Below are 24,000 nucleotides of genomic sequence, written 5' to 3' on the forward strand. Positions count from 1 at the left end.
GGAAGAGACGCTATTAGCTGGGATTGGAACAATGAGGTGAACAACTCTCACAATAAAATGGGAAGCACCCACTGTTCTCTCCTGCTGTCAAATCGTGACAGCATCATTATTCTCAGGGCTGCTGGTAACCCTTAGCAACCCACACGAATAGTCTTTGTCTTTATTTAATTTCATCTTGAGAGTGAATTATTATTGATTATGTTGATTAAATAGGAGAAATGCTCGAAATTCTGGCTCACAACATAATACACATGCACACAGAGGTGTGTGTGTGTGTGTGTGTGTGTGTGTGTGTGTGTGTGTGTGTGTGTGTGTGTGTGTGTGTGTGTGTGTGTGTGTGTGTGTGCGTGCGTGCGTGCGTGCGTGCGTGCGTGCGTGCGTGCGTGTGTGCGTGTGTGTGTCTATGTGTGATTACAGGAGCCTCCTGTTTTGTAGGTACAGCATGTTGCCTTTATAGAGCGTGGATGTGCACAAATACCAAGCTGCAAGTGGCTGTTGAACTTTGGAAATGTCAGCCACTCCTCACAGATGGTGCTCTCGGTTCATCCTTGCATGTGTGTCTTAAAACGTCTTCTGTGCTGAGGGTCACCTACCCAAATCTTTTGAAGGTCTGTCCGGGTTGCGAGGTAGGATACATACATGTCCCGAGTTCAAGAGCAGACAGAATTTCAAAAGTAACCCTGTCTGTCAGCTGTGTTCTGGAGACCCCCTTTACATGTGTGCCACTGGTCAAGGTCAGAGCATTTGAGAATAAGGTCCAGAGAACATCCCTTTATTAAACTGCTTTCCTGTCATTCTCCACACGGGGCTGCAGGGAGCTGTCCGTGGTGCTGTAACATGCCAAGCAGCCATACAGCAAGATTAATGAATCCATTCCCCATAGCATAGACTGTATAAAGATGGACAGAGTGTGATGTCACCCATTGATTTGTGATCTCCCGTTTTGAAGCCTCTGGCTCTAGTCTTGGTTCACACACAGCTCCCGCGACAGTGCGAGACCAGGGGTTTCCCACAGAGCTACAGCTCTATGTATTTAAAAAATCCCCCCCCCCATACAGTTGAAAGGTGAAATTAGCTATAGAGACACTGCATGAAATAGGCCACGCCCATCACGGGGGAAAAGCTCAGTTCATTTCCACACACCAGCGTCATTTTCCTTGAATTAAACATAGCTAAAAGCTGTTGTGTGTTGGGCTGCGCAGCTAACAAATGTAAAAAATCGCCAGTTAAAGTTTTTTTGTACTCCAGAGGAAAACAAGGAAGCCATTGAGAATTGGCGAGAAGAAAAATGTGGATCTTGCTGTCAATGAAGTAAGTTGGAGTGTTCATCTTCCGTATATACGATCTTTTTGTCCAACACCCGACCATGCACGCGACATAGGAGAACGCCAGGATTGGACGGGAGTTTGTGTTTTCCCCCGTTTTGGGTGTGGTTTCTGAATGATGACGTGCTCCGCAGTGTCTCTATACAGACCAAAACCAGGCTGTAAACATGTTTCTTTATGCTGTAAAGTCGGGCATTTTAACATGGGGGGTGGAATAGAGAGCCGCAGGGATGACGTATTTTTGTAGTCAGAACGCGGAAGTCCCGGACTTCCTGGTTCTTCACTGTTTCTGTCTATGGGATTTTTGAATGGGTTTTTGCCGCGATGCTTCAAATACGGTCTCTAGGCAACGCAAGATTAATCAAACGCGAACCAGAGTTCCGTCGGATAATCTTCACACATGAGGACCACTTTCATGAGTTTTGTAGCGTAAATGCGAGCCCTAGAAGTAAAAAGCTCGAGCTAAGCTAATCCAGAACTACACACTGTCGCATAGGCTTCCACGTCACGTCAGCACTCAACCTGGACTGTTGTTGATGTGTGCACTGATTACCCCGGGCTGAACGGGGCTGAACCAGGTGAGGGAAAGAGAATTTCCATGTTCGTCCTTTGAAGTGGTGACGTTATTGACGTATATATCCCCATCGACTCACTAGTGTAGTCTCATTTAGCCGTTTGCTAGCTAGCCGCCCTTTTAACGGCACGTAAAAGCTTCAAAACTCGTAAAAGTGGTCCTCGTGTGTGAAGATGATATTACTAAACACTGGTTCGCGTTTGATTAAGCCAGCGTTGCCCAGAGAGATTATTAGAAGCATCGCGCCAAAAACCCATTCAAAACTCCCATAGGCGAAAACAGTGAAGAACCAGGACTGTTAGCGTCGATGATTTCCGGACTCGTTTCTGCAGCTCTCTATAGGGGTAGGGGCTGACTCGCTTTTGCAGCCAGCCTCATGTGGCCATTCGAGGAACTGCAGCTTTTAGTACTTCCGCTTTGGCCTCAATCTGACCAAGAAAGCCTGCCCCCTGAGTTGACCTCACACTCTTCCTCATAATCCTTGCTGTGACATTGGCGGGGAAAGCCTCTCCCTCATCCCTACCCCCATGATGCCTCTCTCCCAGGCCTTACAAACCCACATGCCCAGGAGCCAGACACAACACTGCCTCTCCAGAGAGGACATGCCCAGGAGCCAGACACAACACTGCCTCTCCAGAGAGGAGTATATGTAGTGTACTGCATGATGTGCCTCTGTCATCTCCGTGTTGTTTACGTGTTGCTGTGTGGTTCACCGTGAGGCGACAGCATGTGATTGCTGCACTGCAGGCCTTCCGAGAATGCCACTTCAGAGGAAGGCAAAGTAAACATGTGTATAGTATATGTCGAGTGTGCCGTCTTCATGCATACTATTACTGGAGCTACTTTGCAGTGCACTCACATGGGAGGTGGGAGGGGCCTCTTTATGCCGTCTCTAATTGGCTCACACCAGTGCTGATGTGGTGAAGTCATGTAACAAAGATTTCCATTATTCCTATCTCGAGCCCATCAATGGCTTTGAATTCATAACATGCCTTGAATAGCAAAATAACACTTTGCTCATATTAAGCTGAATGGTACCGCTCCTTTTTAGTGAAACTGCGAAATATCACTACTTCACTGTTACTGAACACCAACAACGCCTCTGCTGTTGAACCAAACAGATCATCACTGAACAAACACCCCACTGGCAATTCAGTCAGCATTACCTGAAAAGATGATGTGACTTTCGTCTCCCACATATCCGCTCTCAGCAAACTGCTGTTGTTGACTCCTGACCTTCCTTCATACACAGCCACAGTTCTAAGGGAAATAATGCCATTAATGTGAACCTCCTCTCGCTTCCCCTCACCTCCTTCTCTCTCATGGATACCTGATCTCCAGGGGAGTTTTAGGAAGCTCTTGGGTGCCCCCCTGTGTTCATTTCTGTTTATTTGCTTTCGGAGCAGCATATATGCTTTGTTTTGTGTTCTAGTGACATGGGGAAATCTAAAAATGTGTTTCCCAGGTCTCCCTCCTCCACTCTATGTAGGTGTGAAAGTCCTTTAGCATGTTAGCTTCCCCTCAGTCTGGTGAGAATGCAGAAGGCAAGGAAAAGCTTCCCACAAAAAAATAAATAAATAATTGTAAATACACAAAACTAGTTGTCACCAACTAAATGATTTGAAGTGTTTCTGTTGTTGTCCCAAGGCACTGATATGATATAATACCACCGTTTTTCAGGCGTGCGCCTTTACAAGCCAGCTGAACTATTGAGAATGACAGCTTGTCATTTTCTGTCTCTGCAGGAGCTGCTTTGAACCTGACCTGCAGGGCGTTTTTTGGCTACAGTGGAGACGCCAGCCCACTCGCCTACTGGATGAAGGGGGAGAAGTTCATCGAGGACCTGGATGAAGAGAGAGTCCATGAGAGTGACATCAGGTAAGTAACAGATTAAATGGATTTAGTTGCAGATGACAGTTTGAGTTATCATGCACAATTTTATATTACTTTATACTTACTGTATACTGTATATAAAGGCCATTAAAATGATGAAGAATACACTTTTCATGTCCACTAAGACATGGCGTTGCAAGAACCAATAGGGCCTCATTCCTACTCCAGTGTGATGCAACGCTGTCAGTCGTGGGCTTTGATCAACTATTCTCCAAACTGTCATGGCTGCCCGGTCCAGTTTGATAGTTAAAGTAAATGGTGTTGCTCTAAACACCAGCCATCCTTTATGGCTACTCTCTAACATACCATCTATCTGCTGCATCAAACACACCTGATTTGTTGGTTCCTCCTCATTTCCGCTCATTCTAAAAATCAGTGTAAACAAGCCCATGTCCAGTTTGAAGATGTCTCTTTCCTAACCTTTTGTGCTCGGAATGGATGTACTCACTTTTGCTATGCTCTCCCCTTATATTTAAGCAATATATCACGAGAGCAAGTGTGTTGTGGTGAATATATCCCCCTGATCAGTTGTTATCCCATGAGGCCGCAGGCCGAGTGGGATAACAACTGAGCAGGGGGATATATTCCACAACACACGCTGCTCGAGTGCTATATTGCTTTTATAAAAGGGTTCCAAGTATAATAATATAATAATAATAACACTATAAGTCCGACTGGCATGGTATTCTGAGAGTCAGTTGAAACACTACTGTAAGGCGGGACCTCTAGCAAGAAGATAGACATGCGGGTGATTTGATTGGATCGTTCTGGAGACTGAAGTCGACATTGGCCAATCCTGGCGCTTGGCTGAGAGCTTTCTGGAAACCCAGGCAGCTCGAGCGCAGCGTTGCATTCTCAGGGCTTGCCCGACACCAACTAACGTTACGGGGTTAAATGCGGGGTTAAATGCGGAGTTAACAGCCTTTCTTTTGCAAAGAAGACATTAGCCCGCATCTATTCTTGTACAAAACATCATTTTCTGCGAAGTATTAGTAAAGTTATAAGCGAAGATCGATTCACAAGGATCTGACAGCTGTCTCCGCCATTTTTTTTTCTACGTTGTCATTTGAGGTAAGCCTTATTATTACTCTCTTAGTAAGAGAGTTGCCATGGCAACCAATAACCCATGGCCATGGGTTATTGAACTCGGTTACTGGAATTATACAATGGCTGTGAACCAATCAGATTGCTTGATTTGAGAGAGCCATTTTATAATGTCCCCTCTACAACTGCTGTACATACAATCATTCCAAGTGGCATAGAAGTGGTCTAAAAGTGGGTCCATAAGCCTCCTTCTCAGGGCTCTAAGACATTTAAAACAAGTCCATTTCCATGTCTCTCCCTCCCTCTGGTGTAACACATTTAAGCAAGCCCCCGGTCCATGTGCACGTTTGCCATTAGGGGCCAGACGCTGTTTGGAGAGACTGCAACTCTGGGGAGACAGCCCTGTCAGATGGTTAACAACCGCCATTTTTCACACTGCCGCCGACGCCACCGCTATCGCCCTCGCAGCAACCGCCTATAGAAGCATGCAGATGGGCCGCGGGGAGCGGGGGAGGAGGGGCAGGGCGATGAGGAGGCTACAGGGGAAAGGAGAGATAGCTGAAACAGGGGAGCGAGGGCATGACGGGCGGAAGAGGAAAGATAAGGAAGAAGAGATAGGGAGGGAGTCACTGAGGAAAGTAAAGAAGACACATCTGTGACACATGAACATGCCACAGGAACACATCTCACTTTCACCACGGCTCTCCTCTCTCCCCCTGTCTCTCCTCCTCCATCACTCACCTACGCTAGGATTCCCCCACTCATCAGCTGAGGGGGGTTATCTGTTCAATTATTCATACCCATATTTCATACAGCGGATCAATAATACATTTGATGCATTCTTTATTCTGGATGCCGTTAGCCGAGGCCCGCGCTGATCGAGCCAATGCCTCGCTTTTACTCCCATCAAGACAGCCGTGGAAAGGGTTTGGACAAAGAGGGGGAACCGTGCGGAGATACAGAGAGGAGAGACTAAACATGAACATATCTCTGCTCGCCCCGTAGCCGAGCTATCTCCCATTTAGATGATACAGTGGACCTGGGCTCCACTCTCTTCTTCATGCCTGCTTTATTACTAATGCATCAGCAGCCAAACTTCAGCCTAGCGGAGAGCACGCATATAATTTGATCTCAGAATTTCCTGCAGACGTCTATTTACCCAACTCTCAGCCTATTGATTTGGACGAGTTCATTTCTATGGTAACAGGGGCCCATAAATTCTCATTTGCGCAGGCCCACGACAAGGCTATTGTTGTTATCATAGCACGGATGAGTGGACATTAGCATAGCGCACAGAGATTAATAAATTAGCAAAACAAATCTGGCTCAGCATAATAAAGGAGGTAGTCGATATTGTATTGATCCAGTTCAGTTGGTGGGTTGCAGGTGGACGTTGAATTGAAAGAGTAAAAGGAGTGAATAAGTTGGAAATTCACTATCACAATCACTAAATGAGCAAACGCAGTGGATTTGCTAATGAGAAAGTGAGAGGATATTGAAAAGTAAAAGTGCCTGCAGCCATAGGCTGAGGCGATGTCTCGTCATAGACGCTGGGATAGCTGGCTCAGCTTGGCTGGGGGCGTGGTCAGGGTGGGGTAAATCCCCCGTTCTATCCATTCAGCAAAGTTAGAATTTAGCTGCTAGCCCAGCCCAGGCAGACACGATCGGGGATTTAACCACCGCAGTAAACGCACATCTGAGCAGACGTCTTTTGTTCTGCTCTAGAACCCCCAAACCTGTAGTTTAGAGCCGCAGCACCGTCCTTTGGTGAGTCAGCCCATTGAGATATATGGGCGGTTTTACCCCACTCGTGCGCCAGCCGTATAACATTTTGTGGGCGTTCCCACACATGCCGACTGTCTCTATAGTTTGGGGATACTACAGTAGCACAATTTACTCAACAATTTACTGTGGGGTGTCTCTGTATCGATAAAGCAAATCACCCAAAAGCCAAATGGAGATTAGTATTTAGTAGAAAGGGTTTTACAGAGTTTGTTACATAGAATCCTACTGTAACACTTAAGCTACATCTCCTTCAGATAAGGAGGCCACAAGTGATGCAGCTATACCCCGTCTGGGATGCTTCAATCAACTTGTTTCCCCTTCTCTCCAGCCCAGATATATTTGTGCCTGTTATGGTCGGCCATTCAGTTCTCCATCAGTTGTTATCCTCATCATCTCCGTTTGAGGCTGAGCGACCGCCCTTTTCCATCTAGCGGCTGTCTAGTTGTGTGGCAGCAAGTTGGGTTGGCTGATATTGCGCGATAACGTGAAACGGGAGGCTTCAAAGTGCCCAGCGCTCCCCGGAGAGACGAATCGTTCCTGTGCCTCCTTCTGGCAGCCCCCCGCCCCTTCATCTCACAAGAAACTCAACAGAAACTACAAATACCATCACTACTGCCTCAGCCTCTTTACACAAAGCCCAGGAAACACTTTCAATTACTGATGACAAATCTCTCCAACAATCTGTCCTTATGTGCAGTTTATATTGGCTTGAAGGTGAGAGAAGAGAAATGCCTGAGAGCAGTCATTATCCCCATACACAGTCAAACACACACAGACACTTTCCTATTCTCTCTGCTTGACTCACACGTTACCCCTATGAACACATAGATGATACATGCATGCAAACACACACTCGCTTTGGTTGTCCATTGAAATCTGAGGACGACGTCCACTTCTTAACGGTGAGTTCTTTGATGACTGAACAGTCCCTATCCTGGATCCACAAGTTATATTGCAGGTGGAGCGTGTATATGTGGTGGTGTTGATGGTGATGGTGGCAACCATGGCTGCATTTCCCCCTGGCTCTCTTCTGCTGTGCTGAGGGTGGTGTGCTGAGGGTGGTGTATAAGTGGGCTAAGTAGTAGTGTGTGTAAGGTATGAGGGAACATTATCTCCCCGTTGCCGCCTCCATCAGGCTCAACCAGCCCAGCGGGGGGGACACTCATTTACTTTATGGAATATTACTTTCTCTCCTTCGCCCCGTTACCATGGCAGCCGCTATAAAAAGATTTTCTTCTCGTCGCCATTATTTGATTCCAACCCCCCCCCCCGCAACTCGGAAGAAGAGCCCTTATTGATTTTCATTGCTCATATATGTTTGGAGTGCAGAGGAAGAAATTAACATACCGTAAAGTACTTACAGTAGCACACAGGGCTTCACCCACATAGACAGATAGAGTCTTGTTGTACTGAGGATTTGATCACTAAACCCTGGCCTAGTGGATTGGGACACTGTGATTACTCCATGGACCACATCTTTTAAAGGCCAATCATCAAAGACTCACACACACTGCTGCTATCCCATCTCACCTGAAGACTGGCTGAAACAACCCTCATGCTGTCAGTAAGTGCAGTGTTGCTGATTGTTTTTTTTCTTCTTCTTCTTTTGTCTTGCAGGGTTGTCAAGGAGCACCTTGGCGAGCAGGAAGTGGCCATTTCCTTGAGGATCGACTCAGTGGAGGAGGGGGACCTGGGAAATTATTCCTGTTATGTGGAGAACGCCATTGGGCGTCGCCAAGCCACCATCCAGCTCTTCAGACGGGGTAAGGGCTCTTTAACGTTAGCGTGCAGTCAGTGCACACACTGACACTACAAACACTTCCATTTCATAAAAGGCGCTTCAGACTCGGGGAGTGTCCTCTAAACTGGGTAAAGTCTTACTTACTGCACGTGTGCCCCGTATACCTTCCTCCATAAGCCCTCTTCCTAAGAAGGCTGAGAACATATAGAGCCCTCTCCTCAGCACCACAGATTTATTCTTCCTTTCTGATCCTTTTTCCCCCCTCTCTACCTCCACCCCTCTTGACACCATCCTTGTGTGTGGTGTTTACCACCATAGCAGTCTGTGTTTATGCCTGCTTCATTGATGCTGTTTCTTCCTACATGCGCCCCAGCAGCTGCATAGCCATTTTGGCTCTCTAGCATGACTTGTCTGAGGCGCGCTTCATGCAGTGGCTGTCACTTAGCAAAGCGAGGTAATTTGATGGCTGTTTAAACAGCAAATTGGTCCTCGCCTTTTCCCAACAGGCCAGTAAGTTTGGCATACATTTACATAGTAAGTCTCTATCTGTCTCTCTCCCCACTTTTAACTCTGCCTCTGTCAACGCCTTTTGTAGACAGCCCAATTCTGTTTGAGTTTTCTTTGTAGACTTTCCAGTTCTATTTTGTTCCCTCTGTGGAAGCAGCATTTCCAAGGGGAGGGACACCAACTCACTGTGATTAAGAAATATTTCCAATCTTTTTAGTTCTGGCTCTCATTAGTAGGGGTTGACGTCTGTAAAAGAAGATGACTTATTTCTGCCCTAAAACACTCAATCCTCAGAGATGCTAAGTCTTATAGCAACCACATTTTGTGGATAGGTTTCATATCTCCCACACTACACAGGCACTGATGATGATGCTATAACATGTCTCCCACACTACTCAGGCACTGATGATGATGCTATAACATGTCTCCCACACTACTCAGGCACTGATGATGATGCTATAACATGTCTCCTACACTACGCAGGCACTGATGATGATGCTATAACATGTCTCCTACACTAAACAGGCACTGATGATGATGCTATAACATGTCTCCCACACTACGCAGGCACTGATGATGATGCTATAACATATCTCCCACACTACACAGGCACTGATGGTGATGCTATAACATGTCTCCCACACTACTCAGGCACTGATGATGATGCTATAACATGTCTCCCACACTACTCAGGCACTGATGATGATGCTATAACATGTCTCCTACACTACGCAGGCACTGATGATGATGCTATAACATGTCTCCTACACTACTCAGGCACTGATGATGATGCTATAACATATCTCCCACACTATGCAGGCACTGATGATGATGCTATAACATATCTCCCACACTACGCAGGCACTGATGATGATGCTATAACATGTCTCCTACACTACGCAGGCACTGATGATGATGCTATAACATGTCTCCTACACTACTCAGGCACTGATGATGATGCTATAACATGTCTCCTACACTACTCAGGCACTGATGATGATGCTATAACATGTCTCCCACACTACTCAGGCACTGATGATGATGCTATAACATGTCTCCTACACTACGCAGGCACTGATGATGATGCTATAACATGTCTCCTACACTACTCAGGCACTGATGATGATGCTATAACATGTCTCCTACACTACGCAGGCACTGATGATGATGCTATAACATGTCTCCTACACTACTCAGGCACTGATGATGATGCTATAACATATCTCCCACACTACGCAGACACTGATGATGATGCTATAACATATCTCCCACACTACGCAGGCACTGATGATGATGCTATAACATATCTCCCACACTACGCAGGCACTGATGATGATGCTATAACATGTCTCCCACACTACTCAGGCACTGATGATGATGCTATAACATATCTCCCACACTACGCAGACACTGATGATGATGCTATAACATATCTCCCACACTACGCAGGCACTGATGATGATGCTATAACATATCTCCCACACTACGCAGGCACTGATGATGATGCTATAACATGTCTCCCACACTACTCAGGCACTGATGATGATGCTATAACATATCTCCCACACTACGCAGGCACTGATGATGATGCTATAACATATCTCCTACACTACGCAGGCACTGATGATGATGCTATAACATGTCTCCTACACTACGCAGGCACTGATGATGATGCTATAATGAGTAACTTCACGTTGTGAATGTCTAGAATTAAAGAAAATGCTCAACATAAATCATGTTGGTTTTCATTTTAGTCATGAGCCTATTTTTCACTATTATACTAAACCAAATTTTGCATGTAGGATATAGACGAACTAAGATTCTGGATATTATGCAGTTTTGAAAATCCAAACTGTCCATGCTGCTGCACAAATTAAGTTGATGGTGAACATGTACAAACAGGAAGTGAAGCATAATTCCTAATCCTAAACATTCTTTAATTTATTTTTTATCCTACAAAGTTCCCTTAATTGCCACCAAATTTTACACATACTGTATGTCAACTGCTACCTGCGTGCAATGTGCCCCAAAGTACTGAATAGCACCACCATCAGGGCATATTGGCAATTTTTCAAATCAGGCGACATGTCAAGTGCAGTTTCAGGACTGTTACCAACATGCTCTTTGATCTTTTCCATAATGATGAATAAAACGTATATTATTACTGTCAAATAATTTGCCCCATAGGCTTGGACCCCACTAACAGCTGCTGCTTGTAGATATATTTCAAATGTTTATTTCATGTTTCCCCTCCCAGTATGCATCGCTCATAATGCCAACTTCAGGGCTGCGAATGTCTCTGTGGGCCTTTCCTCCTACATGTACCTGAGAAGAAGGAGAGAACTGGAAATGGAGGGGGGAGTAAACTAGTGTGGAGTGAGAGGATGAATGGAGAGATGGAGAGGGGGAGTAAACTAGTGTGGAGTGAGAGGATGAATGGAGAGATGGAGGGGGGGAGTAAACTAGTGTGGAGTGAGAGGATGAATGGAGAGATGGAGAGGGGAGTAAACTAGTGTGGAGTGAGAGGATGAATGGAGAGATGGAGAGGGGGAGTAAACTAGTGTGGAGTGAGAGGATGAATGGAGAGATGGAGGGGGGGAGTAAACTAGTGTGGAGTGAGAGGATGAATGGAGAGATGGAGAGGGGAGTAAACTAGTGTGGAGTGAGAGGATGAATGGAGAGATGGAGGGGGGAGTAAACTAGTGTGGAGTGAGAGGATGAATGGAGAGATGGAGGGGGGGAGTAAACTAGTGTGGAGTGAGAGGATGAATGGAGAGATGGAGGGGGGAGTAAACTAGTGTGGAGTGAGAGGATGAATGGAGAGATGGAGAGGGGAGTAAACTAGTGTGGAGTGAGAGGATGAATGGAGAGATGGAGAGGGGAGTAAACTAGTGTGGAGTGAGAGGATGAATGGAGAGATGGAGGGGGGAGTAAACTAGTGTGGAGTGAGAGGATGAATGGAGAGATGGAGGGGGGGAGTAAACTAGTGTGGAGTGAGAGGATGAATGGAGAGATGGAGGGGGGAGTAAACTAGTGTGGAGTGAGAGGATGAATGGAGAGATGGAGGGGGGAGTAAACTAGTGTGGAGTGAGAGGATGAATGGAGGGATGGAGGGGGGGAGTAAACTAGTGTGGAGTGAGAGGATGAATGGAGAGATGGAGGGGGGAGTAAACTAGTGTGGAGTGAGAGGATGAATGGAGAGATGGAGGGGGGGGAGTAAATTAGTGTGGAGTGAGAGGATGAATGGAGAGATGGAGGGGGGGAGTAAACTAGTGTGGAGTGAGAGGATGAATGGAGAGATGGAGAGGGGGAGTAAACTAGTGTGGAGTGAGAGGATGAATGGAGAGATGGAGGGGGGGAGTAAACTAGTGTGGAGTGAGAGGATGAATGGAGAGATGGAGAGGGGGAGTAAACTAGTGTGGAGTGAGAGGATGAATGGAGAGATGGAGGGGGGGAGTAAACTAGTGTGGAGTGAGAGGATGAATGGAGAGATGGAGGGGGGGAGTAAACTAGTGTGGAGTGAGAGGATGAATGGAGAGATGGAGGGGGGAGTAAACTAGTGTGGAGTGAGAGGATGAATGGAGAGATGGAGGGGGGGAGTAAACTAGTGTGGAGTGAGAGGATGAATGGAGAGATGGAGGGGGGAGTAAACTAATGGAGTGAGAGGATGAATGGAGAGATGGAGAGGGGAGTAAACTAGTGTGGAGTGAGAGGATGAATGGAGAGATGGAAGGGGGGAGTAAACTAGTGTGGAGTGAGAGGATGAATGGAGAGATGGAGGGGGGGAGCAAACTAGTGTGGAGTGAGAGGATGAATGGAGAGATGGAGGGGGGGAGTAAACTAGTGTGGAGTGAGAGGATGAATGGAGAGATGGAGGGGGGAGTAAACTAGTGTGGAGTGAGAGGATGAATGGAGAGATGGAGGGGGGGAGTAAACTAGTGTGGAGTGAGAGGATGAATGGAGAGATGGAGGGGGGAGTAAACTAGTGTGGAGTGAGAGGATGAATGGAGAGATGGAGGGGGGGAGTAAACTAGTGTGGAGTGAGAGGATGAATGGAGAGATGGAGAGGTCGGGAAATAACATATAAAAGGGGCAAGACAACAGCGGGTGTCATTTCAGCATCATTAGTAAGTTGCTAAAACAAAGTGTAAGTTTATGTATATGAGAAACATTGATGCTAGTGCTGGCTGTATCCAGGGAGTCTGTGGGTGTTTATGTATATGAGAAACATTGATGCTAGTGCTGGCTGTATCCAGGGAGTCTGTGGGTGTTTATGTATATGAGAAACATTGATGCTAGTGCTGGCTGTATCCAGGGAGTCTGTGGGTGTTTATGTATATGAGAAACATTGATGCTAGTGCTGGCTGTATCCAGGGAGTCTGTGGGTGTTTATGTATATGAGAAACATTGATGCTAGTGCTGGCTGTATCCAGGGAGTCTGTGGGTGTTTATGTATATGAGAAACATTGATGCTAGTGCTGGCTGTATCCAGGGAGTCTGTGGAGTTTATGTATATGAGAAACATTGATGCTAGTGCTGGCTGTATCCAGGGAGTCTGTGGAGTTTATGTATATGAGAAACATTGATGCTAGTGCTGGCTGTATCCAGGGAGTCTGTGGAGTTTATGTATATGAGAAACATTGATGCTAGTGCTGGCTGTATCCAGGGAGTCTGTGGGGGCTAAAGCAGCAAATTAAATAACTTCTATCTTTGCCTCTTTTACTCTTTTACTCTTTGTTATTTAGTCTTCAAAGTCATGAAAAGGGGGGGGTGCCTATGGGATGAGCTAATTCCACTTCTTTCCAATGCAGTGTTACCTTCCCCCCCCCCCTTCAAACAAGTGACAGTGTGTATCCTACTAAGAACAGAAATTCTTGAAATAAGCTGGTTTGCATTGGAAACAAGTACAATTATATCGCCCCATTGGCAAAAATATTGCACTTGTTTCAATAAAAATGTGGTTTTAATACTCCATACTAGGCTGAATGACTTATAAACAGAGATAGGTTTGCTGTATGTATAATCTGCGATATTAGCCTATAGAGGGTGCATTGTGGTTGCCATGGTAGCCATGGGGTGTTCCTGTGCGCGGTGACAGAGATATAAGGTGCGCCCGCTCTAGCTGAGCCAGCCAGGTAAATGCTGCTTTAATACACAACATAACTCATCCCTCCCCGAGCTGGGCCTCTGTGGAGCGGGAGAGGAGGCGGAGAGGAGAGAGAAGAGAAATTAATTGAGAGAGAGAGAGAGAAGGGGAGGAAGATCAAGAGGGCTAAAAGAGTCAGCAAAGAGCGAGGGAGCGGTGTGATGGAGAGGGGGGTTAGAGAGATGAGTAATTTGAAGTCTGTCGTCTTGAAAATGCCTCCATCCGTGTCCAAAACTGTTGGAGGTTCCACTATGGAGGACAGCCAATGTGCAGAGTGGGGTTGTTGCCGTAACCACCCCCCCCCCGGTGTCTCCCTCTGCTGCGCCCTCTCATTTTTCCCAAACTCATTATGAACCTGGTGTCTCTCGCCCCCTGGAGATTGATACTGCTTTGGCCCTGAGCTGAGCACTGGAAACCTTGGATGATTGGCCAGCCTTTATAGTAAATATTAATGGAGCCTATAGTGTCTTGCTCTGTGAGTGTAACAGGAAAGTGGTCGGGGGGGGGGGGGGGGGGGGGGGTGTTGCATTGAGTCAACCCTGGTGTGGTGACCGCTACCAGAAATGATCGTGTCATAATCAAGTCATCAGGGCTGTAGTAGTACACTCGCGAACCATTTTTGACGGTCTTGGTTTCGTCTTGGACTCGTAGTGAATATGACTCAGACTTGAATCCGTCTCAGCTGAATTAACATTGCATAATATTATTGTTATTAGAATTATAATCTCAGCAGCGGATAATGATTGCTGATTGGTGATAACTGATAAGCCAATTACCCACCCAATGACTTTGTTTTGAGGAGAGAAAAAATACACAATGTAAGGTTACTCCTGTACTCTTGTCTCTGTTTGCAGCAGAGCTCATGTACACAGTGGAGCTGGCAGGTGGACTGGGAGCTATCCTGCTGTTACTCATCTTCCTCATCTCCCTCTACAAATGCTACAAGATTGAGCTGATGCTGTTCTATAGGAGACAGTTTGGCAGCGAGGACGTGGATGGAGGTAAGGACCACACAAAGCTTCACAAATGACTCCGCTCTCTGACTCTGACTCTTGTCTCTGTTTGCAGCCTTATCCCCTCCACTGTCTTGGTCTCATGTCGCCCATGTTCTTATGTTCAAATCTGTTTATGCTTCTTATCTCAAATCTAACGTCAAGATGACAGTGTGTGGATGTGCGTATGTGCGTGTCTATATGTATGCCTATGTGCATGCATGCATTCGTGAGTGTGTGTGTGTGTGTGTGTGTGTGTGTGTGTGTGTGTGTGTGTGTGTGTGTGTGTGTGTGTGTGTGTGCACACGCATGTGTGTGCGTGTGGTGTGTGTGTGTGTGTGTGTGTGTGTGTGTGTGTGTGTGTGTGTGTGTGTGTGTGTGAGTGAGTGTGTGTGTGTGTGTGTGTGTGTGTGTGTGTGTGTGTGTGTGTGTGTTCTTCTGTCACAGCTTCTATCCATAACAGGCTCCCTGGCAGACACAGATGCCATCTCCAGTCCTATTTCAGTGACAGCAGCTCTCTCCCTCCCCCTCACCTTCTCTCTCCCTCCCTCCCTCCCTCTCTCCCTCCCCCTCTCCTTCTCTCTCCCTCTCTCTGTCTCTCTCTCCCCCTCTCCTTCTCTCTCCCTCTCTCTGTCTCTCTCTCTCCCCCTCTCCTTCTCTCTCCCCCCATACGCACAGACACACTGGCACTCTGGTGTGGATGTCTGTGCACGCACACGTGATTGGTGTGTACATTGACGCAATGGCTGCATGGGGAAGAGAGGAGACAGATTTTCAATTTGTTGCCCATTTAAAAAGAGATCAGTCTCAATATGTCATGGAGTGATGCCCACCCTCTGCTGTGTAAGGCCAGATAGCGGGACAGGGAGACTGGGACGCCTCCAAACCGCCTCCCTGAAGGACAGATAGGAGAGGAAACCGGCTGAAATTGGAGAGCAACTTTTTGTTTTCTCTCTAGAATGCAGTTTGCAATGTGCCTCAGTTTAGGATCTGTCTGTTTGAGACCCAGTATCCCTCTGTTTGCCATCTTTTTTGAATCATTGAATTATTCCTACAGTATTATGAATGATCTATTATAGACTGTTCTGTTGACTCAAACCTCCACATGATTAAGTCAGACCATCGGGGGACCACCGATACAAGTGCTTTTTGATTTTCAGAGTTTGCAGGGTGGTTCATTTGCTCCGTCGGTCACTAATTGGAAGCTGTTTGATGTTGGAATGGTGTTGATGGCAGCCCAGGCCTCTCCAGCACGTTTCCAGGCTGTGTGCGCTCCTCAAAGAGCTGGTGAAACCACCCGCTTCCCTCGGCTGACCCACATTCCCCAGCCTCAACTGAGCATAATGACTAGGAGGACTCTCTGCACACAATGCTGTCACCTCACCAGTATTGCTTTTTTCCCCCTTGTCTATTTTCTGCTTTTTCAGTTCTCCCCACTGTCTTCTGGGAAATCATTTTGAGATGGCGCAAGGATTGTATGAATCGTGATTTGGGGTATTTTTGCATCTATCCCGATTTATTCCTCACGCACGTCTCTGTATATGTGAGTCATACACACTGGATTTAGAAGGAGCGTGAAATGCTGGCATTACATCTGAGCTTTGGATTGCGCGGTGAGGTGTCGGGGGTCATTGTGTCTTTTGTGCTGCACATTCCTGACTCCACATCCCATGAGTTGGCGCACATTGTTCACCAGTGATGCTTTGCCGTTTCTCCCTGCTGCGTTTCACAGATAATAAAGACTACGATGCGTACCTGTCCTACACCAAAGTGGACCCTGACCAGTGGAATCAGGAGACCAGGGAGGAGGAGCGCTTTGCCCTGGAGATCCTCCCTGATGTCCTGGAGAAACATTACGGCTACAAACTCTTCATCCCAGATCGAGACCTCATTCCCACAGGAAGTAAGCACTGTGTGTGTGTGTGTGTGTGTGTGTGTGTGTGTGTGTGTGTGTGCGTGCGTGCGTGCGTGCGTGCGTGCGTGCGTGCGTGCGTGCGTGCGTGCGTGCGTGCGTGCGTGCGTGCACACGTGCACACGTGCACACGTGCACCTACTGGGCATTTGACAGTTGCTTGCATCCTATAGTTGCTGCCATGGTTGTCACATTGCTTACACTGTCATAGTTGGAGCTTGCTGTGTGTTGTTTGTGTTCAGCGTTGTTGTTCACTGTCGCTGTCTCGTGTTTCAACATTCAGTGCTCTGTAAGTAAAGTCGATCATTCCCAGATAATACATAATACTGTTAAAACCCACACTTATTGTCTCCTCAAAGCTTTCACAGGTGAGTGGGACCCACTGAGATGAATGGATCATTGTCATTTCCCAATAGGGGGGAAGGAAAGCGATATTTGTTTAACTACCGTATGTGATATAGAAAAAATGTTCTTCCTCATATCCTCTCAAACTCCTCTGGCTGCAAGCAAAATACCGACAAAGTATTCCTCATAGGCTGCTCCCAGGGAAGTATGTTAACCACATGTGCTAAAGATATGGGAATACTAATGGGGAGCTGATCTATTCAACACTCTAATCCTCCCTAGTTTTCCTCCACGCATGAATAAATACATGAAGATTCTGTCCGAACGTATTCTCATGTGTGCTAACTCTGCTTTGAAGTCTGTCTGTGCCAGTGGTGCAGAGTGCGCTCTAGTTAGTACGGATGCTGGATGTTTGTAGGCTTGTTGTGGAACAGAGAAAACACAAACACATCCTAGTTGGTCCAGACTGCAGATAGAATTAAACATCACACCTCTGAGCCTTGCTGGATGAGCGGCCTCCTTCCTTTAATCAAGAACATTGCTGCATCAATGCCGTCCGAAATCACTGTGGACTTATTTCACTTATTTAAATCACTGTGGACTTATTTCACTTATTTAAATCACTGTGGACTTATTTCACTTGTTTAAATCACTGTGGACTTATTTCACTTGTTTAAATCACTGTGGACTTATTTCACTTATTTAAATCACTGTGGACTTATTTCACTTATTTAAATCACTGTGGACTTATTTCACTTATTTAAATCACTGTGGACTTATTTCACTTATTTAAATCACTGTGGACTTATTTCACTTGTTTAAATCACTGTGGACTTATTTCACTTATTTAAATCTGTGGACTTATTTCACTTATTTAAATCACTGTGGACTTATTTCACTTATTTAAATCACTGTGGACTTATTTCCAATCAGGGAGACGTCTGGGGGGAAAAGATGAGTGAGCTCCCGATCTGACAGGCCGTTTTGTCATTCAATGGGAGTGAAGCGTTTTGCATTGCTGAGCGCCTCGTTGAAAAACCTTCAACTCGGAGCGGAAAACGCCCAACGTCATTTCAATCAGGAGAGACTAGATACCAGAGAATGAATAAAATAATATTGATTACAATAGTGAATGAATGATGAATTACAGAAAGTATGATTAGAATGAGGTATTGTTAATAGTCTTTGGCGCTTAGACACCACAGGGAGATATTGAGATAGAGCTGCATCAGCCATGAGCAGCAGCCAGATAGATCCCCCTGTAGAGTCTAGATACTGGTGGTGGTGATGGTGATGCCTCTCCTTCTGAGACTGATGAGACTCCTCAGACTGATGAATCAGATGACTGATGGGTCTGCGAAGACTGGGTGGAGAAGGGGAGGTGGAGGGTGCGAGACTGACAGCACAGGTATGAGCGGGCTGAATGGGGTAAAAATAAGCATATTTTAAAGAGTACACAGCCATGTGATTGGCTTAGAATGGGGGTGAATATCAATGTGATAGGCTTACAATGGAGGCATGTGGGGGTGAGAGGTGATGAGATGCTATGCTGTTGGTTATGAGACCAGGAGGCAAACACCTGATTATTCAATTGACGCCGGGAAGTTGACAGGCTATTTTAAGCATGTGAGCAGATTTGAAAGGGTGGAGAAATAAGAAGTGAATTGTAAAGTGCAGATTATAGTCTTCCTGACTGAACTTACGTTAGAACTACATTTCAATCAGGAGACACTAGTGGAAGGGTTCAAAATAACATTTATTGATATACAACAAACAAAATTAAAGTTTGACATGTGGCTCCGTGATGACGCTCCTCTTACGATGATGAGGGGAGGGCTGCAGGAATGCATAGAATAGAAATCCCCCCCCCCCCCCCCTTCCCCCCGTGGAGCAGGTGGGGCCAAACACTGGTACACAGAAATGACAGCAACTACAGAGTGACAACATTATCGCTGAGTAGCGAAACCACATAGCAAGAGACATGAACTTGATATACTCTCAACCACTTTAGATGATGGGTATTTTTCACAGCCACCCTTTTGCGTCTAAAAGGCAGAGTTAAACACAGGTGCAACCAACTCATTAATTAGGACCCCAGCACTGGAAAACCTAAATGGATTGGAAGTTGGAAACTCTAATTAATGGTGCACCTGTGTTACTTCCTGCCTTTTAGGCTGCTGGTTCAGCGGCAAAGCGAGGGAAGGAGATGGCTTGCACCGATTGGCAATTGACAGCGTGGGAGAGCGTGGATAACTGTGATTGGATAGGAAGAAGCATGAATGAAACAGGGTGTGGGCTAAGTTGTCTTCCTGATTGAAATTACGTCTAGACTTCACTTGTGTTCACCTGTCATCTGCCTATCCTCTTCCACCAAACTCCAGTGGGAACCCAATCTAAAAGTTGATATTTTGATTCAGGAAAGTTGTTCAGTTTTGTTCTGCCAGGTGTTTTCGTTTGCCGATTATCAAGAAAACGTCAAATTGACAGATTTCTGAATGGAGCCTAGTGTCAAGTGCCTTCCGCCTGTCCATTTTTTACACAGATGTTTAGATAAATTATCAATGTTTAGCTAAACGTTTAAATAGATGTTTAAATATTGGTTTAGGCTAAGCACAGGGATTCGGTGGTTGCCTAGTAATGAAAAAAGAGGCAGCAACCTGCTCTCTGTAAGCGAATCAACAATGAAAAAGCCAGGTCACTGTCTGATCAGGCCCTAAGGGAAGACAGGCCCATGATTGTGTTGAACATTTTGCTGTGTGTGTGTGTGTGTGTGTGTGTGTGTGTGTGTGTGTGTGTGTGTGTGTGTGTGTGTGTGTGTGTGTGTGTGTGTGTGTGTGTGTGTGTGTATGCGCGTGTATGCGCATGTATGCGCGCGCACGCGCGTGCTGTGTTCTTCCTGTGACCTGAGTTTGAATGTTAAAATGTTTATGTTTAGGTCTCACCAATGAGCATTACCAGGATGACAGCAGACTCCTTAGAGGTACTCTCTCTCCCGCAGTCTTTTCTCTTGTATCAGCTGCCGTCATTCAGAGAGGTTTAGAGTGGCCCTGGTTCAGTAGACACCCACTGAGCTTAATGCTAGAATGTGCAGCTTTATCAATCATCATCTTCCATCCATAGCCATGTGTGCTGCAGCACTAAGCTTCATTTGTGTCTGTGAGTCTGGACTGATTTCAATAGGGAATCTTTACACTGCACATGCACACAGCGCACACCATGCGTTTGTATGCATCTGCACACATACATACATGGATACATAAACACTACAAACTGCAAACTATAGAGAGCCAAAGTGAAACGTCACTTCCTGCTTTCTCCCTGTACCAGCTCTGCGAAAAATATCAATGGCGGTGGACGGAGAATAAGTTACTTTTTTGATCCCGTTTGAATTGTGCCACGGGGTGCCAACGCTAATTTTGTCAATTTAAAACATAACTTTGCATGTCAAGAAAGTCACAGTTTGTCATCAAGGCCTAGTGTTTGTAATAAGGCCTTCAAGGTAGACAGTAATGACCTTACACCTGTGTACATGTTTCGCCAAGTGTGTGTCACCTGTCATCGCCTTGTGTTTTGCGTCTGATATGACCATCCATCATTGTTGAGTGTTATGCCGTTTCTCATAAAATTACATAATATATACATACAAATTATATAATATAAAAATATATAAATAACATAATTTCTTCAACTCAGAACATGCATGGATCACAGAACTATTCCACATCTCTTAAGTCTCCTTCCTTCTTGTTCTTTCTGTACCTCTTGTGTTCTCCAGCCTACATCGAGGACGTTGCGCGCTGCGTAGACCAGAGCAAGCGCCTCATCATCGTCATGACGCCCAACTACGTGGTGCGGCGGGGCTGGAGCATCTTTGAGTTGGAGACGCGGCTGCGCAACATGCTGGTGACCGGCGAGATCAAGGTCATCCTGATCGAGTGCGCCGAGCTGCGCGGCATCATGAACTACCAGGAGGTGGAGGCTCTCAAGCACACCATCAAAACCCTCACGGTCATCAAGTGGCGCGGCCCCAAGAGCAACAAGCTCAGCTCCAAGCTCTGGAAGCAGCTGCAGTATGAGATGCCCTTCAGGCGCACGGAGCGCATGCTGAGCCACGAGGCGGCGCTGGACGTCAGCGAGCAGGGCCCCTTCGGAGAGCTGCAGACCGTCTCGGCCATCTCCATGGCGGCGGCCACCTCCACCGCCATGGCCACCGCCCACCCGGAGCTGCGCTCCACCTTCCACAACACCTACCACACCAGCATGAGGCAGAAACACTACTACCGCAGCTACGAGTACGACATGCCCCCGGGAGGCACCCTGCCCCCCCTCTCCTCTCTGGGCAACCAGCACACCTACTGCAACATCCCGCTGACACTGCTGAACGGACAGAGGCCGCCGGGGAAGAGCCGCGAGCACAGCCTGGAGGAGGCGCACGCCAACAACGCCATGCTGCCTCTGCTGCCCAGGGAGACCAGCATCTCCAGTGTCATCTGGTAATGAGGAGAGACTGACCACCGGCTGAAGGAAGATCAGACAGGGTCAGACCAGGTTAGGCTGGGCCAAGGGTGCAGCTCTTAGGAACACGTGTCACGCTCACGGGCCTCGCTGCGATCATGGTGGGCCGAGGTTTGGATTACTTTGGTTGGGAGTGAACCCTTGTTGACTGGCGACGAGGATGGAGAAGCGGTTTTGGACACCGGCAGTGGTTCCCTTGTTTTGGCAAGTGGACAACTGCTCTGTCACAGGGGATGTTTTGTACGTGAAAGTAGACAGGAGATTTACGATCAAACTGACAACACGCCGTTTCATCAACCACCGTGAGATGGACTCGACAAGAAAAATAAAAGAACCCACACACTATGGCATTTGTGCACATGCACACAAACACACACACGCGCGCAAACACACACTCACAGACACACACAATCATGCATACATACAAACTAAAGGAAAACAGGGTCTTGTACATATATTTCAAATTTATTTGTAGCATCAGTGTCTTTCTGTTGTTTTTTCGTTTGTTTTTTTATTCAATCATGTTTGTTGCCTTCTCTACTGTAGGACTTTGCTTTAACTTGTCACACAGAGTTGTATATTTTTTGTTTTCTCTTTTTTATTTGTTTTTATCTTTATTTCAATGCGCTTACTTGGGACGCCAGTATGTCATGTACCTGCGCTATTGTGTTTTCTTTTCTCTTTCTTTTTTTTTTTTCCCCCTTGACTTGTGTAGTTTAAGAGAACGTTTTTTTAACACTTTTGGAATTGCCTGGACATTTCAGGAGCTTTGAGGAGCTGAAACTTCTTTTTGTTTACCTGTATAAGGTGTATCTAGTTTAAAAGAAACCACTCTTTAAAAAAATCATAGAATATGCAAAAAGAAGGAGGAGCTGGCAACAATATACTGTCCTGTGGGAGCGAGGAGGAGTGGTTGGGGGGCAGTGCTAGTCCTCTCCAAGCAGAAAGACAGACTGACTGACTGACTGACTGAGCTCTCTCTCTAAAGCTTCATATTTTGTATTGAAACCAACAGCCTTGCTGTTTTAGAGTGATAGTGAAATGCCTCACCTTAAAAAGAAATCTGTAGATTATTTTAAAAAGAATTATATTTTTATAACAAAAAAGAGTTTGCTTGAGAAGTCATACTTATTTGCATTTCATATTCCATGGAAAGGGGAGTTGTGTATAAGTGTTATGCTGGTTTTGTACACTACTTTGCAATGTGGTTCCTGGTTTGTTAAGACAATAAGGTGGATTTTGAGTCCCACATGAAAAAATATGTCCTTTACAGTTCTAGATTCAAAAGTAAATGCATTTTCAATGTTTTGTTTTTTATAAAACAATATTATTCCCAGCCTGATCATTTCTTTGGTTCATATGGATAGTTCATGTTTAAGGAAAAAGAGAAGAATACATTTGTGTTTTGAAAGACTTTTTTTAATTATATTTGAAGGTGTGATTTCTGAGTATGCATAGCAAATAGATATGTATTCTATATATAATATAGATATTTATATAAATATATATAAACACGATTTTCACTTGGAAAGAAATGTCTATCTTTATAGAAACACAATCATTATCAGTTGCCCTTACTTTCTCACTGCACATTAAAAACATTGATCTCCTCTTGATGTTTACTTTATGTCTTGTCAGTTTGACCGTTTATTGGCACTAATTCATAATGTCCCCTCATGCACTGATCACACTCCTGAAACACGTACTGATCACACTCCTGAAACACGTACTGATGATCACACTCCTGAAATCCCACATTATTAGTCAGAATCATGGCATGTTAATGGCTCTGCATGGCTTCTTGGTGCATGACAGTAGACTACTGGATAAAAAAGCGAGCTTGTCAGTGTGAATCACTGGTCCCGCTGCAGAATGTGGCTCTGGGGGAAGTAAGGAAGCGCTTTCCTCTCCCTCAACAACTTCTGTTGAAATGCCCCAGCCTAAACACCACAGAACTAAGCTGTGCATTTAATTCCCAACTGCTCCAGTGGCAGTTGCTCAGTGGATAACTCTACAAGATTATGCTAGTACTCAATGTTGGCAGTAACTCATTACAAAAGTAACATATTGCATGTAATATATTACTTTTAGCAGTAATTCAGTAATATAACTTATTACTTATCCACCTTATTTTTGGCGGCCATTTTGCCTTACGTTAACTATGGGTTCTATTTCCGGTGTAACCAATTTAGATAATCCCCAGCCCCCGACAAAAAACACG

General features: G+C 45.8%; 1 protein-coding gene across 1 annotated transcript in view; it reads left to right on the top strand.

Moving 5' to 3' along the window:
* The window catches only part of il1rapl1a (interleukin 1 receptor accessory protein-like 1a), a gene marked incomplete at both ends in the record, with an annotated part of 229,204 nt that extends 207,443 nt beyond the window's left edge, over positions 1 to 21,761 (top strand). The window contains 6 exons of the mRNA XM_083639036.1: positions 3,645 to 3,777; positions 8,239 to 8,384; positions 14,870 to 15,016; positions 16,740 to 16,910; positions 20,200 to 20,244; positions 21,040 to 21,761. Coding sequence (XP_083495162.1) covers positions 3,645 to 3,777; positions 8,239 to 8,384; positions 14,870 to 15,016; positions 16,740 to 16,910; positions 20,200 to 20,244; positions 21,040 to 21,761 — 1,364 coding nt within the window. The remainder of the gene's footprint in view (positions 1 to 3,644; positions 3,778 to 8,238; positions 8,385 to 14,869; positions 15,017 to 16,739; positions 16,911 to 20,199; positions 20,245 to 21,039) is intronic.
* Positions 21,762 to 24,000: the final 2,239 nt, after the last annotated feature.

This window comes from Poromitra crassiceps (genome assembly GCF_964638095.1).
Source record: "Poromitra crassiceps genome assembly, chromosome: 6".
In the NCBI taxonomy this organism is placed as follows: Eukaryota; Metazoa; Chordata; class Actinopteri; order Beryciformes; family Melamphaidae; genus Poromitra; species Poromitra crassiceps.